We start from the raw sequence: 16,660 nt of genomic DNA on the forward strand, positions 1-16,660 counted from the left end.
CATTACACCATTTTTTTTTTTTTGAAATGGAAAAAAATAATTGGTGGGCAGTACAAATCAAAAGGATATTAATATCACTGAAATAAAAGCATATATGTCATAATCATTGTTGGAATTTCCGAACATTTAATTGTATTTAAATAGTTGAAATGTCAGCAATAAAGGTTTATAAACATTTTTTTTAGTAAGGAAAAGTGAAAGAAGTTTTATAATCTTGAAATGTGTAAAGCAATCATCTTATTTAATCAATCTTAAAAAAAATTATTGCATACTTCTGAACCATTTAATATGCCCTAATTGATTTATTCTCAATAAAAATAAAAATAAAGAATAAATAATAAGAAAAATGTAATTAGTTCACATGCGACGTAAGAATACACACGGTCCAGTTTGATAAGATTCTTGATGGTATTGGAATCGAATCGTTTCCAATAGTTCTTAAAAAATTAGAACTGAAACCGTTATACATGGAATAGAACCGAATCGTGAAAACTGGTTCAGTTTGATTCGGTTCCATTATAAAAATTATAAAAATATATTATCTACTTTCAAAATAAGTATATATATTTTTGATATATTATTTAAATTAATGCATAACTGCTTACTGAAAAACACATTCATTCCTTCAATGAGTATGTCTAACTCACTTTAATAAATATTCTTCTAAACTATGGTTACAATAACCAAACATTCTGAGCTAGTGAAGCAATGATCACTAGTAAATTTTTTATTTATTTATGTAAACATTGAAATAATAATGCATTAGAAAGAGTTGAGATTCATAATGCATCAAACCACACTATATTTGATCCAAGCAATTATAATATATATTATCAATGGTATAATTTAAAAATAATATAATATATAAACAATATATCTATTCAGTCTTAAATGATCTAAAATTAGAACCGAATCGAATCTCAACAGTTCCAAAACTTTGAAATCGGAATCGAACTGGATTCGATTTGGTTATCCGATCTACCCATTTTTTTTATGCAATCGGACGTGAGAAAAGAAAACCCAAACCAGTTTGATCCTACTTTTTGAAGCCCAACAATATTCAGCCCTTAATATAAAATTATATGGGCCGAGGGAAAGAATTACAACTTTGTAGTCGGAGACGAACTCCAGAATGAAATTTCAAAAGCACCATCCCCTTGTATTGGAATTGGACTTGGAAAAAAAACACCACAATATCAACTTATATGTATGGTATACACACACAAACACACAGTGACACAAATATATTGTCTAATTAATATATTAATTGTTTGTAGGGGATAATAAATCCGACTGGAAAAGTCGATCAAAACGCCAGCTAGAGAGAGAAAGAGAGTGGCACAGATATGTCAGTTGAGCCCCCTCCGTTCCAGGAATCCTCGCGCTGCGACGTCTGCAAATGCAGCTTCAACACCTTCCGGCGACGGGTACTCTCTTAACCACCCCTCCAAACACAGCGACGATTGTCGTCGTTGTTGTTGTATTCATCGATCCTTTATCTTTTTGCTGTAGGATGTAATTAACTCTGATCTGCAAATAAGCTAAGGTTTTATTCATTTTCAATTATTATATTGTTTATCCATTAAATTCAATTGGCAGTTGGATATCCAATACTTGAATCCTATATAGATAATCTGCATCTGAATTGTTGTGAATCCATGCTCATTTTGCCTTTTGTTTTATGGAATTCTTTCTTGTATATTGGCAGATAAAATATCATTGGCATTTGGTTCAGGAGCTAGATTTTGAAGTATTTGGTAATAGTGAATTAATACTTAGTTGCTTAATTTCTATTAAAGCTTTAAACAGACTAGTTACAACTTACAACTTCTTCCAGTTCTAGAGGCTCAGGAAGCATTTGAAATGTTTTAATAAGGCTGTAATCTGATTTGTTTTCTAATCTGATATGAACGCCATTAACAGTCGTATTAGGGTCCTTTTTTAATCTTATGCACCACTCTTAGTGAGCATTTTCACTTCCTTAACTATTTGACTGATTTTTTATTGCACATGTGACTATTGAGTGAGTCATTCCCATCCAACAGCGTTTTTGATCAGCCAGCCAATTCCTTATCTAAAATTTTATGCACACTTCAAACCAAATCGATTGGTTTGACAGCTCATTTATTGATTGCACTTCAAGCCAAACCACTCTCCAATTCTGGTAACTTTATATTTGCTTTAGATGGGCTCTAATAGTGGTTAGCGTCTTATATGATAAATCAAACTGTGGTGCTTCTTCATGTGTAAACTTTGTTAGGCTTATACGACTTTTCCTAGTAAATTTCTAAGTTGCCAGGTATAGCCACAGAGTATATTATATTAGTGTTACGGTGTAAGAGAAGTTTTTCAGCAGTTATGGTATTTGCATTGTCGCAATTTGAACTCGAAGTATGATGCCTTAGGAATCTAGCTGTGATGCGAAACTTATTCGTTTACCATTCTTCTTTATAGAGTTTCTTGCACTTCATTTAGTCCTTTAACCTCATGAGAAGACCCCGTCAACACCTTTTCTCTCCTAAAACTATTTGCTGAGCCCTAATTGTTCCTTTTTAAACTAATTAACCCTTGCCGCGTAGTGCACAAACTAGTCTACTATTCATCGATATTGCTTACAGCAGCAGAACAACAAATGATTTCATTTAATTTTCATTCTAAAAACTAGGAAAAAGAAAAAAAGCATACCTTTATAATCCTAAATAATGCCTTCTCCTTAACATTACTCTTTTCAGAAAGGTGGTTGTCAAGCATTTCCAGCAGAAGTTTTCCTGAACTCATCGAGATCGAACACTTTTAATTCAAGCAATTCCATCTATAAACCCTACTACCATTCTTCCTCTTATTTAGACCTTAAACTGCAAGTTTTCCATAGCCTAAGCCCAACAAATAAACAATTATACAGAGGTCACAATATTAGAACTTTCCAAGCACTGCCCTACATTAAGTTTCCATAACAGTAGGATAACATTTTTTCTCACTTGTCCTATACCTTCCCCTCCCTCCTTACAGTTTCCTTAAATTTAGGTTAGACACTTTGAACCTTTTTGGTTGCAGGCAACCAGAGAAAGTATGAAACAATTTGTCTAGTTGAATCTGATTCTTTATGCCTGGATGATTTTAAAAAGCTGATATAAGGTATAAACTGGACTCTAGATTTAGAACCAGCAAAAGATGAAATAAGTGGGATTTAAGCCATCAGTTGCATTCCACACGACAATAACAAAAGGAGAAATAGTGGGATCGGAACTTGTTGCTAATGTGTTTTAAGCAATCTGTTGCATCCACACAACAACTTGTGCTTTTCCTGTCTTTACATGTTGATTTTTCCAGTCTGTACGCGTTGATTTTGGTGTTGATATGCGGCATGTGCCCACTCATTGTTTTTTTATGTTTACTTAAACCATCATTCAATCAGTAATGAGCATTTGCCTTATTGTCTCCTATAATATCTTTTGATTCATTTGTCAGCTGATACACAAAGCAATATCCTAATGTTAAGGAACTCAATCAAAGAATGGCTTGGATGGAGATGCTAACCTGCCAGTTAGCGCATAATATGGCAGAGCCTCATAGTATAACTAATAACTGGTCATTGCCCATTTTGGATTCCTCCAGCCAATTGTGTTATTTGTGTATATTCATACATACATACAGATATATGTATATATCTTTGGAAATGTAAATCTAATGTATAGGTCAAGTGAAATCTAGAATACCTGTTTTTTCAATGGAAAATGAGGCTTAACCAATATGTACAACATCGCAAGAGGAATGATGATGGAATATTTTAAAACTTTTCAGATCTCATTATGCAATGAGTAGACAATTTTGGAGATTATAGTGAGCAACTAGTAATATTCATGGATCTTTAACCACTTTGGAAGGAGTAGGAATATTCTTTATTTGAGTTTTTTTATCAGAAAAAAGGAACGTCGTTCATTCATTGTCATACAGATGCCTAAGGAAATGCTTATGATGCTATTTTACTAACTAGGAAGAAAGAAGAATCTTTTGATGCGCTTAATATGGCTCTTCCTCTCTGATGATATGAACCAACCCTAACTGTGTCTATAAAAATTGATTTATCATGTGCAAATCTGCTATTCAGCAGAACCACTTGTGTCTTAATAAAATCAGTTCAAGATTTAGGTCTCACCTAACTCACACTCTCCTCTTATATTCACAGCATCATTGCCGATGTTGTGGCAAGACTCTATGTGCTGAACACTCGTCAAATCAAATGGTATGAGCTATATATACATACACTCAATTATTTCTTGTAACAATCATGGATGGATTTAATTAACCATTTCTCTTTTCTCATTCTATGTGCAACTTCAGGCCTTACCGCAATTTGGCATTTACTCAGGTGTTAGAGTTTGCTCTGATTGCTTCAACAATACTTCTCGGTAATTAACTCCTGATTTTGATTTTGTTGGATACATTGTAGATATATCTTACCTTCTTATTAAATGATTTATTTGTTTTTCCCTTGCGCGTTGGGGGGGTTGTGTTGGTGGTGGTGTTCTAATGTGGTATCTTTGCAGGACTGTTGAAAAATCTGGTCCTTTTAAATTAATGAGCTAGCATTTATCTTTAAGTGTTGTACTTTTGTATGCTTTTTCTTTGAGATGTCTTAAGATGATACATGAAATCTCATATGGTGTTTGTTATGACAAACGCAACGAATCCAAGTTGAATCAAGAATCACGATAGAAAAGTAAACACGCCACACAAAGAACACAAAGATTTATACGTGGTTCAGTAACAGCCTACGTCCACGGTTGGGATCCGGCGAAAGTTTTTACTATGTGTAAAATCAGAGATTACAAGTTTTCAGCCCCTTACTCTGTTTCTGTACGAATTTCAGAGTCTCTCTGATGAAGAACCGGGCTTGGCCCGAGAGCTTGAAGTCCATACGGCCCATGCCTATTATTAGAGACGTGGGAAAGAAAGATAGAATTAGGGATTTTTGTTTATTTATTATTATTATGGGATATTTCAGCAATTTAGGGTTTTATTTATGGTAATAGGTTGATTAGGGTTTTCTTTGATGTCTATTTATATGTTGGTTCAGACATTAGGAAAGTCAAGTCAGCTTTTTATGATTATTATTGATATTGAATTTGAGATTATCTGTTATTTCTTCTCCCTCTTAATTCTTCTTCTATTCTGATTTCTTTCCCTCTATTCTTATTCCCTTTCTCTCTCAATCTCTTTCTTATTTTACTTGAATTCTGATTTCGAATCGCCCCTACCCGCTGCTGCATCAATTGGTATCAGAGCAAAAGATTCGAAGTGTTCACAGCAATCAAACCAATCTACTATTCATCCATCTGAATCAATTAGCAATCCAATCCATTTATCACTTTTCGGCCATCTGAAGATCCTAAGCCCCAGCCGACACCAATACAAACCAACTGACACCCTAGCAAAATTTACAGCCACTGCCTCTGTTGCAAAATTTAGAACCAAAGCACCGCTGCTTCACCATCACCAAAACCACACAAACCCTAGTTGTCATCTTCCTCGATCTTCGTTCACACTAATTTGTGAACGTGTGCCTAGATCTTTGCAATTGTTCACCAAAATTTCAGCATCCTCTTCTCGATTCTGGAAAATCAACTTTGGATTATTGCAATCTGCGCGACTGATTTTGGAAAGTCAACTTTGGGTTATTGCAATCTTTGCATTCCTTATTGTCACCAAAATTTTAGCGCTACTGATTTTGGAGAGTCAACTTTGGATTATCCCGTCTGGTTTGGAAAGGATATATTTTGTTTCCTTATAAACCAGATTTAACCAAACTCAAATTTAAAATAGTCAGATCCATCCCATTTAAGGAAGTTGCAGATTGAGTTTTCAGGCCTAAGCTTAGCCCCGTTCAGAAGAGACCAAATTTCAGAGCCACAACAGAATAGTTTAGCCTGTTCAGTAGTAGACTGACAAAAAAAAAAAAAAAAAAAAAAAACAGAATTCCTACACCAGTTCCAGCAGCTATTTTGGGATAATCTTCAACACTTGGAGCATTCAATTGGGATCTACATTGGACTTCGGAAAAGGTACATATACTTCAATTAAAAATTGTTATTAGTACTTTTATCCATTTGATTAGTATAGAAATTTGCAAAAAGGTCCTAACTGAACCCATCTAAATTTTGAACCCCTTTGAATTGCCTCAGTCGCACATTTGAAAAAAAAAAAAAATTCTTTTCATTGTTTCCACCTTATTTTTGCACCCAAACACTTACAATCAGTGCATGAATTTTGGCATAATCGATTTTATTGCATTATGATATTCTTAGTTGTGCATTGTTCTAGTTTATAATTTAGTTTACTTAATTCAATTTGAGTTCTATGTTGGCATTATCCTCAATCATTCTTATATCATACCTTTCCACCATGACCATCAACAACCTTCTTTAAACTTTGTTCATTGACCTAGCTCATACATCTTCTTAACGATGTCAGAGGTGAACATCGTTTCATGTCCCCAATGGCTTTGTTCTAAGCCAAGCAAGGTTAAGATTGTTGAGTCCAAACCAAGCTTCCCGTCACACGGAAATAGAATTAACTAGTGTGAAAATGAAAGGGAAACAAAAACAACACTGAAAATAAATTTGGAACAACAACTTCTGAAAATTGGAAATAGGCTTTTTCAACCTACATCCTTAGTCAGTCAGCTCCTTTGGTTGCTTACCAAAATTGATCACTTTCTTTGCAAAGTAAACCAGGACCCATGTGCTTCAATGCAAGCTGCACTCTCTCCAATAATGAAGGCTTTAATTGTGAAAGAGTTTTTACAGCATTCAAATTGTGATGTTAAAGTTGCAGTAGCCTCATGCCTTAGTGAGTTAACAAGGATTACAGCACCAGATTTTCCCTACAATGATGATCAAATGGTAGAAGTATTTCATATGATTGTATCATCTTTTGAAAATTTATCTGATATATCTAGTCCATTTGATGGGGCACAGCGGAAGCAAAAGAAAGAATGAAAACAACAAATTAAACCACAACACAAGATATATACGTGGTTCATCCAAAATCAGGATTACATCTACGGATGAGAATAGATTCACTATATATGTAGAGATATTATAATAGTAGAGAATTTCAATAACGGACCATGCACACAAACTCTTGACTGAGTTCTCCGTGTACTCCACGAGACTCCCTCTCGCCATCAGTGTTCACTCTACCAAACTCGTAACTCCCCCCTTATCATCAACGTACTCCCTTACGAGGCTACATCTCTCTCAACTCATAACTCTCAACAATAGCCTAAGTGTCTATTTATAGAGTCACATACCCAATTCCTTTGTGGACAAGGATTACAATTTCTTAGAGCCCAATTCACGTCTCTATAAGAAATTACCATAAAAATACACTCTAAAATAAAAACTAATAATAATGGGAATTTGAGACATAGTTCCTAACAATCTCCACCTTGGCTCAAATTCCATTACGTCAATCATCGCTTCTTATGGCAATTGAATCTGGATAATTCTCTGGCACTTCAATCTTTTCGATCTTATTACAGAACTCGGATTATCCCCACTATACGTTGCTCAATCAGTCAAAACCCCAATGCTCCACCTTGACTACTCAAGCTCAATGCCATGTAACCAAGCCGATTGACTCCACCTACAACTGAAGCCCGTTGTAGCACATATTGAGACTTCTTGTGTTTTTTGGATCTCTTTCACCTTTGGCTTTGATACCAATTGATGGGGCAAAAGGTCATTTTGGAAGAGATAAAACCATTGCCATGGTGGAAGATCGTTTTTTTTGTCCAAGTTTAACGAGATGTGGCCAGAATTGTTGCTCGTTGCAGAACTTGTCAAATATCCAAGGGAAGAAAGAAAAATACAGGTTTATATACGCCACTCCAAGTCCCTCATGAGCCGTGGCAAGATTTAAGCATGGATTTTGTTCTTGGGTTGCCTAAAACAGTCAAAGTCATGATGCTATATTTGTTGTTGTGGATCGTTTTTAAAGAATGGCACACTTTATTCCTTGTTCCAAGACATCCGATGCTATCCACATTGCCAAGCTTTTCTTTCAAGAAGTTGTTTGGCTTCATGGATTGCCAAACACCATTGTTTCTGATTAAGATACCAAATTTATGAGTTATTTTTGGCGCACATTATGGAAGATGCTTCATACAAGGCTGAAGTTTTCCTCTTCTTTTCACCCCCAAACTGACGGCCAAACTGAGGTTATTAATCGCAACTTGGGTGATTTGCTTCATTGTCTTGTTGGTGACCATATTAGTAGCTGGGCCTAGATTCTTCCTATGGCTGAATTTGCCTACAACAGTTTTGTAAACAGATCCACAGGGGGCAGACCCTTTGAGATTGTGACAGGTTTATGTCCTCGGAAACCAATTGACTTAGTGCCTTTACCAATTGTGGCAAACCCTAGTGCTGAAGCTGATGCTTTTAGTAAGCATATCAGAGACATCCATGCGGAGGTTCGAAGGAAGATTGCAATGAGCAATGAAACTTACAAAACACAAGCTGATTTGCGGAGGAATTTTGCCGAATTTGAGGAAGGAGATATGGTTATGGTGCGAATAAAACCGGAACGATATCCTAAAGGTGCTTATAAGAAGCTTCACGCAAAGAGTGCTGGCCCATACAAAGTTCTCAAGAAAATTAGCTCCAATGCTTATGTTCTTGACCTACCAGAAGAGATGGGTATCTGTAAAGTCTTCAACATCGAAGATCTCACCTTGCATTCAGGCCATTTTGCTGATCCATTTCTTGTTGATCTTATCACTCGCCTTCCCCCAGCCCCACGTGTAAAGGAGGAAATAGAAGATGTTGTTGATCACCAACTTGTTTCAACAAGAGCTGGCGGTTATCAAAAATTCCCCGTTAAGTGGAAAGGACGGCCACTTTCTGATTGTACATGGATTAGTGACAGTGAGTTCCAACACCTAGCTCCAGACCTCTATGAAAAATTTCATGCATTTACCTCGCCGGGGTCAAGTTTTTCCAAGCCGGGGAGAATTGGTAGAGAACAGTGGCAGCAACCTTTTAAAGTATATAAAAGGCGTGGCAAGGAGGGTTCTAAGGCTCAAACCTTAATTTGGCACATGCTAGACGATGGGGGGTCCACTTAGAGTCTTGCATAATTAGGGCGTTTGGTCAAATTTCATTATTTTGGTAATTGCATCAATTAAGTTATTTGTTACTTTATTAAGTTAGAGTCAACTTTTGATTACCTTGTTTTAGTAAATTGCATAATTAGATTAAATTGCATCAATTAAGTTATTTGTTACTTCATTAAGTTAGAGTCAACTTTTGATTACCTCCATTGGAGGATAATCCAAGGGTCGTCTTTTATTATAAAAATGATACTATGTAACTCTGAATACTCAGCGAATGATTGAATAAGATTATCCTTTGAAATTTCTTTGTGAGTGATTCACAAATTCTGAGGGTGTGAGGCCTTCTCTAGTTGTGATACCTAGGTCCTATTGGAGTGATTCCAATAGGCTTTTCTTTGTCATTTTCCATCCTTCTTTTCTACTAACAATCCTGAATCTTAGCTTTGTTTTTGAATTTTCAGCCCATAACTCTTATTTACTTCCTTCTATTTGAGCCTGTCCTTTGTCTTATATCACCATCTTATGGTAAAAGGGTCAAAATTATCCACACATTAATTGTTGAGATGTTTGAACACTTTTTAAGGGAAATAGGTTATTATCACTCCGATAGTGTCTTTTCATCCATGGAGAAAATTTTGACTCTTGTCCTGGAAGAAAGCGACCATATATCAGTAGAGCTACTTCATCTTCTAACTAGTGTTAAGAGGGGAAATCAAACTATTTCACCTCAATCTTACAAGTTAGGAGAAAAAGTTTTGAACAATTGTGCCACAATTCTTAAGTCTTGTCTTTCAAAAGCTCTACCATCCATGGTCCTTTTGTCCATTGATTTTGCTGAAGTAGTCACTTCTATTGGTGAAGATGTGTCTGAAAAAGAGTCTATTGTGTCAAACAAGGATGTCAAGTACAATAGTAATTTCTGGAAGACACTTTGGACATTCTTAGAAACAAATTTGAAGTTTCATTTTGCATCTTGTCCTTTGAATGACAGAAAAATTGAGGTTGTGAAACAAGGTCTAGGAAAGTTGGTTAGTTTTCTTACTAATGTGCACCTAGACACTTGGAATTTGTTATTGCCCATAATGGAATATACCTATACAAGTTTAACAAATCAATTTACTGGCAATTATTTTTTTGAAATTGTCTATAATTCATTTCCATGCCAGTCCATTGATCATGTTCCTTCACCTCCATGTATGTATTCACTTGAGTTTGTTGATTCCTTTGTTCAGCTTGTGCATGATTTTTATGCCAATAAGCGACAAGAAATTGTCTTAAGTAAAAAGAATTATGAACTTATTGCACATGCTCATCATCAGAATCATGAATTTAATGAAGGAGATTATGTTATAATTTGTGCACTACCTCAACCTTGTCATAAAAACTCTTTCCAGATGAAACATGCCAAAATTGATAGACTTTGCCACATCATTCAAAAATCAGGACCTAATGCGTATTTCTTTGACTGGTCTTTTGATATGAGTACTATTTCAATTTTTGATGTGGGGTATTTGTTACCTAACCGAGGCACCTTTGAGCCTCCTATTTTATTGGCATGTGTTCCTATAAGTGGGTTTACATTTTCCTCAGCATCGGCATTAGTTCATCTATCTTTTCAGTCGCATTATATAGCTTGGACAAAGGATATTGTTGATTATCAGAGTGATGGCCCTCATCTTGGAGATATTGACTATTACCTTGTTCGATGGAAGGGTTTTCCAGTTTTAACTACCAGACGGAGTATTGACCCGTACTTTTTGGAGATATACTTATGCATTTACTCTCCGGAGGAGAGTTCTTCTCAACCGGGAGGGAATGATGAAAAACCGGGCCTGGCCCGAAAGCTTGAAGTCCGTACGACCCATGCCTATTGTTGGAGACGTGGGAAAGAAAGATAGAATTAGGGATTATTGTTTATTTATTATTATTATGGGATATTTCAGCAATTTAGGGTTTTATTTATGGTAATAGGTTGATTAGGGTTTTCTTTGATGTCTATTTATATGTTGGTTTAGACATTAGGAAAGTCAGCTTTTTATGATTATTATTGATATTGAATTTGAGATTATCTGTTATTTCTTCTCCCTCTGAATTCTTCTTCTATTCTGATTTCTTTCCCTCTATTCTTATTCCCTTTCTCTCTCAATCTCTTTCTTATTTTACTTGAATTTTGATTTTGAATTGCCCCTACCCCCTGCTGCATTACTCTCTCTTCCTCCACTCCAAACCCTAAGCGCCCTTATATATCGGGCTACAAGAGAATAATTAGGGCCCAGACAAAGCTCATCCAACTAGTCGTCGGTTTATAAGTGGGTCGCAACGCGACCCGGCACCAAAGTCGGGCCACAATATCACAGTGTTGACAGAGTTGTCCTTGTTCTCCTATAAAGGCCTAAGAAGCACAAACACTTCTAAGTAGTAGTCGTATCCATGTCAGACATTCCCGGAACAAGTTGCTTCCTCCCAGCATTATGCCAAATCAACTATGACATAGAGATAGCCTTGGGTCCAGATGGTTTCTCTAGGGAATTTAAATCGCGATGACGACTAAATTTTGGATGGTGCGGACACAGCGGAATCAACTAAAACAACAGTCTGACTCGGACTGCTAAAGAATGCTGGATTTCGAGGAAGATTTTTGATTTGGCAAAGAAAGTATCAGCAGGAACCATTTTTTTTTGGTTGGGGATTTTACTGACGTGTCCATAGTTCAAAAACAAAATTTTTAATTTCTGACGCATGGACGACATTTGTTGAACTTGCTAACTTTTGATTATTGAACCTTAAACATTGTTTAAAATATTCTTATATTCTTTTAACAAGGGAGCAAAGTATAATTGAAGAAAAATAAAGTAATTTGACCATATATATAAAATGAGTGTTTCATTGATGAGCGAGCATGAGAGTAGGAGAGCAGTCATCAACTTATTTGTGTGTGTGCATGTATAAATGCATACACAGACGAAAACATGCAGAAAATTATATAGTGTTATGTAATTATCTATGCAACATGGGTATTTATAAATGTATGATTAACAAGTTACATATTTCATGTTATAGTCATAGAACAATTCATGTCTAATATGTTTTTAATTAATCTGATTGTCTTGAGGGTGGGCCAATAGCCTCTCCATACGGAGGTAAGGTTGTGTACAGCTGACCCTCCCCAAACCCCAAAATGGCGGGAGTCTCGTGCATTGAGCGAGCCCTTATATATATATATATATATATATATATATATATATATTATTGTTTTGTGTATATATATATATACAAATATTATTGTTTTGTTTTTCCCGTGTTCATGTTTTAAAATTTTAAAGTTTGTTGTATCACCATGTCCATATCGTGTTGTATCCATGTTCCATTTCTGTATTCATGCTTTTTAGATAAGGGCAGATACAGAGTTAGTCGTTTTAGTGAAGTCAGGGATAGAGTCTTTACAGTTTTAGGTTTGCACCTTCATCTTCAGTTTATCTTTGGCTTCCGATGCTGTTTTATCTCCTTGGGGGTTGTGTTGATTTCATTCTTCTTCTTCTTCTTCATTATTTTTTTTTTTGTTCGCCTTGTGATATTTGCTTGTGTGCTTCACTTCCTTTTAATAAATTTGGATTCCCCTTCCGACAAATACAAGAAAGAAAAAGAAGCAGAATTGGAGGAGGGATTACTGGTGCGATCTGCTGACTTTGATTTCTACTAATAGTTGTTCTTGGAAAATACCTACTCTGTTTTGCTCTACTTGGAATGACTTTCTCAATTTAAGGTAGCCTCCATTGCACATGTGGTAGTTCACCTTCTAACATGCCTGATACTAATGTCTAATAACATGCTATTAGGAAGCTAAATGCTGGTGCAATCAATCTTCATCTATCTAATTTTGTGCCCTGTAACCTTCTATCACTTTTTATTTATTTTTTATTTTTTTATAGCTGGCCACTCCTGCAACTATCACCTATTTATTTTTTTTTTTGGGTTTTTGCTCCTTGCCACTAGATGATTGTAAGCGGAAGGATATGCACAGGTCAGAATGGTAGAGAGAGAGAGATTGAAGCAGATGGATGCCATTTTGAGAAAATGGAAATAAATCGATAATTACTCTAATTTATAAGTGGTAGACATAAAAAATTACTACTTGGAACTTTGAAGAACTTAAGTAATTGCTTGCCAATCTTTTGAGGTCCTTGGAGGTGCGACCATCATCTGGAAGAGCCTGCTAATCTCTATTACTCTTGGTACTTATTTTTCTTGGGTTCTATGCTTTGCTAATTCCTATGAGAAATTTCATGTATGAAAGAGGGTCTATGTTTTATGGAAGATTTAGGCCATATTCTTGAATGTTTTTGTTTCTTGATGGTCTTCCATTTTCTCACTTCTTGTTTGGATGTTTGCTCCCTTTTCTTGTGCGGGTTCATTTCTGACATTGAAGGGAACTCGTATAAAAAATAATGTTACTCTTTATTTGTGGCTTGCATTTTTGGTGTAGATCTTGGAAAGATGATGCACCAGCTTCTTTGGACGGAGTCAATCATGTAACAGATAAAGTTTCAAGATTAGACATTGGTGCAGTTGCAGAATCCAATCCCAAACCAGCTATTGAGCAATTCCCTGTTGTAGGCATGCCAGAGTGCAAATGTGGAATGCCTTTATGCATTTGTGAGGCTCCAGCTCCAGCTCCAGCTCCAGCTCGGGATGGAATAACTTTGCATGTAAGAATCCTTTAATAGCTTCCAATGTATTTTTTGGTGAACTACATGGATCTTGTAGACTTTATTTATGTTTTGTGGCAGAGCAAAACTACTTCTACTTTTCCAGCCCAGTCAAACCCAAAACCAAAGAAGATAGATACGACACCAAAGAGTAGAGGTTCTACATCAAATAGCAAGCATAGGTATGTTGCATTTAAGTTCTCTTGATTTTCGTTCTTCATTCCTCATATCATAAGACGGTGTATAATTTGAATTCTAGATACAATTTCTCTATAAGTACTTTAAGGTTAAGGTACCAGATGTTTCTTTGGGTTAAGTAGGTTTATTTTATTATTCTGTTATGTATTTTGGCATATTTTTTCTTTTAAATGCTATACTTCCATGCAGTAGGCATATTTGTCAGTTGGTTTAGATTTTGCTCTCCTGTTTTGTGGGTTCAGCATCAAATGCTGCTCCATTATACTGTTTGGAATTTTCAATTGGTGATTAACTTGCACAAAACTTGCAGCACTGTTTTCAGTCTTGGTCAATCGAGCAATGGGAGTTTGCAGAAATCTCAGATGGATTATGAAGTTAACGGAGAGGTATGCAACTCTGCATTATGCATGTAGAATAGCGTGGACGGGTTTTTTTTTTTCGTCAGTAAGATGCAAAACCTAGGAAACAAACGAACAATCACCTTTAATGGCTACAACAGCCAAGAAGGCCAAACACTCCACTCAAGATCAGTGGCCTTAACCTTCAAAGCCCATTTACTAAGAAGATGTGCCACATTGTTTCACTGTCTTCAACCTATGCTATTGAAGTTCCTTCAAAGGTTGAGAGTAAGCATCTGATATCATCCACAATCATATCAGCATTCTCCTCTACTGCCTTGAGCTTCATAACTGACCTGCAATCTCCCTCTACCTCAACATTCTGATAACCCCACAAATGAATAATATTCAATCATTTTCTCTGCACTGGAATAGCATGGAAGGTTTAAAAATATGAAAAAGGGGGAAAAGGAAATAAAAGAGAGCATATGTTATGGTGTTAATACTTAAAATAGTTGCTTTATTTGAACTGTTGCATAGGGTTTAAGAGAAGCAATAAAGAATGGTGATACTGCCGGTGTCAAGAAGCTTCTGAGTGAGGTACTTTTTATTTTCTTTATAAGGCTGTACAGTATCACTGTTTGGTGCTTTACTATTGTTGATATAAAAACTGAAGCATTATCAAAATTGTAGGGTGTGGATGCAAATTACTGTGACAAGCAAGGATTATCTCTGCTACATCTGGTAGACTCCCTCTCTCTCTCATGCATGTAAAAGTTGGAGGAATTTGCAATATTGGTTGCAAGGCTTTCTAGAAGTTACTGATCTTTTGACTGGACTGATTGAATGCAGGCAGCAGTTTTCAATCAGACTGATATAGCCTTTGCCCTTATGGAATATGGAGCAAAGGTGGACTTCAAGAATTCACAGGGTAATTATTTCCATGTTCGACTAAATTGTCCACCTTGATTAATTTGTTGGATAGTATATAATACAGACTGCTGGTGGTGTCTTCTAGAACAGTAGAATTATCTATTTTCCTCTTCAAGGTATGGGTAGGTATATCTAGAATGTTGACAACATGCCAGATCAAATACTGCAGGAGATTAAATTCAACCCGGTTGATCGTCAAACCCCTTTGGATTTGTTGAGGCAACTTAGGCATGCACCATGTCATCTTGGGCATGTGGCATGTTGGTTGAGGAACATTTTCATCACTTGAGAAAATAGTTGAAATACTAAAAATTGAGAGAAACTTTCGAATTGGATTTTACATTGGAGTGTCAATGTCATGTTGGCTGACTGATTATGTCTTGTTCAGGAGAAACACCACTGGATTGCGCTCCTGTTACGTTGCAATACAAGATGCGAAAGAAGATAGAAGAAGGTGAGCAATCTGGCCCACACATCATCTGCTGAGAGCAACATTTTGTTTCTATGTTAGCTCTATAAACTTGCTTGCTTCCTTTGAAAATAAAAAGAAATGGAAGTGATAGTGATCCAATTTTATGTAGAGGTGTGTAATAAACTAATTTCCAAGGTGTTAAAAATCTCTCGAGTCCAGTGCTCTAATTGAAGTTTGTAGTGAAATAATATTTCATCCATATAATATTGTTAAGGGTTGCCCATTGATGCATATTTAGAAGAATGTATAAGCAGAATTTAATATGGGTTGTCCTGTAATTTGCTTTGCTGTAAGCAGGAACAGGAACTTATATAGGCATGTGGTGATCCTCATTACATGCCTTTACTTTTTGTCATTATCCACTGTTAGATTCCTATATGGAGTATGTTGGGAGGGAAAGAATAGAAACAAGCAAAACATATGTTATTGTTTTACCTTGCCCAAAAATAAAAAAAATAAAAAAATTAAGGGTCATTGTTACTTATCTAAGTGTCTCATACAGTCATACTTGTCCTTCTAATTTTCTTACTACCGTACTATGTGATTTGTCTAAATGTCTTTTTCAAGTGTGGTCTATATTGGTGTCTTACTGTGGGGATTCTGGTCCAAGTGGCCGAGAAGTCATCAAAAGTTAAGTGGAATGCACATGTGTTAGTAGTATTGTGTGACGGATAAGATAAGATGGATGGTGGGTTGGTGGTGGCCCAACCTTGGTACGTACGCAGGATGGGGTAGTGGTCGGCTGGGTATGGCTATCTGGACCATCACTTTTTCAACATTGCGTTGTTTGTTAATATGCTAATGCTAAGCTTTTTATCGGTGGTGGTGGGGTTTGGTTCATACTCCGTATTCGATTCTGATATCCTCTTTTTTGGACTCAGTCAACTGGTCAGGG

The 16,660-nt window shown here is 36.0% G+C and overlaps 1 protein-coding gene across 1 annotated transcript; it reads left to right on the plus strand.

Annotated features, from left to right (window-relative positions):
* The first annotated feature begins 1,187 nt into the window (after positions 1-1,187).
* On the plus strand, positions 1,188-16,120 carry LOC132276982 (uncharacterized). The gene is made up of 10 exons (XM_059778659.1): positions 1,188-1,427; positions 4,187-4,243; positions 4,342-4,409; positions 13,602-13,824; positions 13,906-14,006; positions 14,333-14,408; positions 14,901-14,960; positions 15,054-15,104; positions 15,213-15,291; positions 15,682-16,120. The coding sequence occupies exons 1-10, from the start codon at positions 1,347-1,349 to the stop codon at positions 15,777-15,779; spliced, it is 894 nt and encodes a 297-aa protein (XP_059634642.1). The 5' UTR covers positions 1,188-1,346; the 3' UTR covers positions 15,780-16,120.
* The last annotated feature ends 540 nt before the right edge of the window (positions 16,121-16,660 follow it).

This window comes from Cornus florida, unplaced genomic scaffold (genome assembly GCF_030987335.1).
Source record: "Cornus florida cultivar Cherokee Brave unplaced genomic scaffold, ASM3098733v1 CherokeeBrave_3.0.0_Hap2_Chr10, whole genome shotgun sequence".
Classification (NCBI taxonomy): Eukaryota; Viridiplantae; Streptophyta; class Magnoliopsida; order Cornales; family Cornaceae; genus Cornus; species Cornus florida.

Coding starts and splice junctions, on each gene's coding strand:
- LOC132276982 (XM_059778659.1), top strand. CDS start 1,347: ATGTCAGTTGAGCCCCCTCCGTTCCAGGAATCCTCGCGCTGCGACGTC. Junction 14,007..14,332: donor ACATCAAATAGCAAGCATAG/GTATGTTGCATT, acceptor CAAAACTTGCAG/CACTGTTTTCAGTCTTGGTC. Junction 15,105..15,212: donor GATTATCTCTGCTACATCTG/GTAGACTCCCTC, acceptor GATTGAATGCAG/GCAGCAGTTTTCAATCAGAC.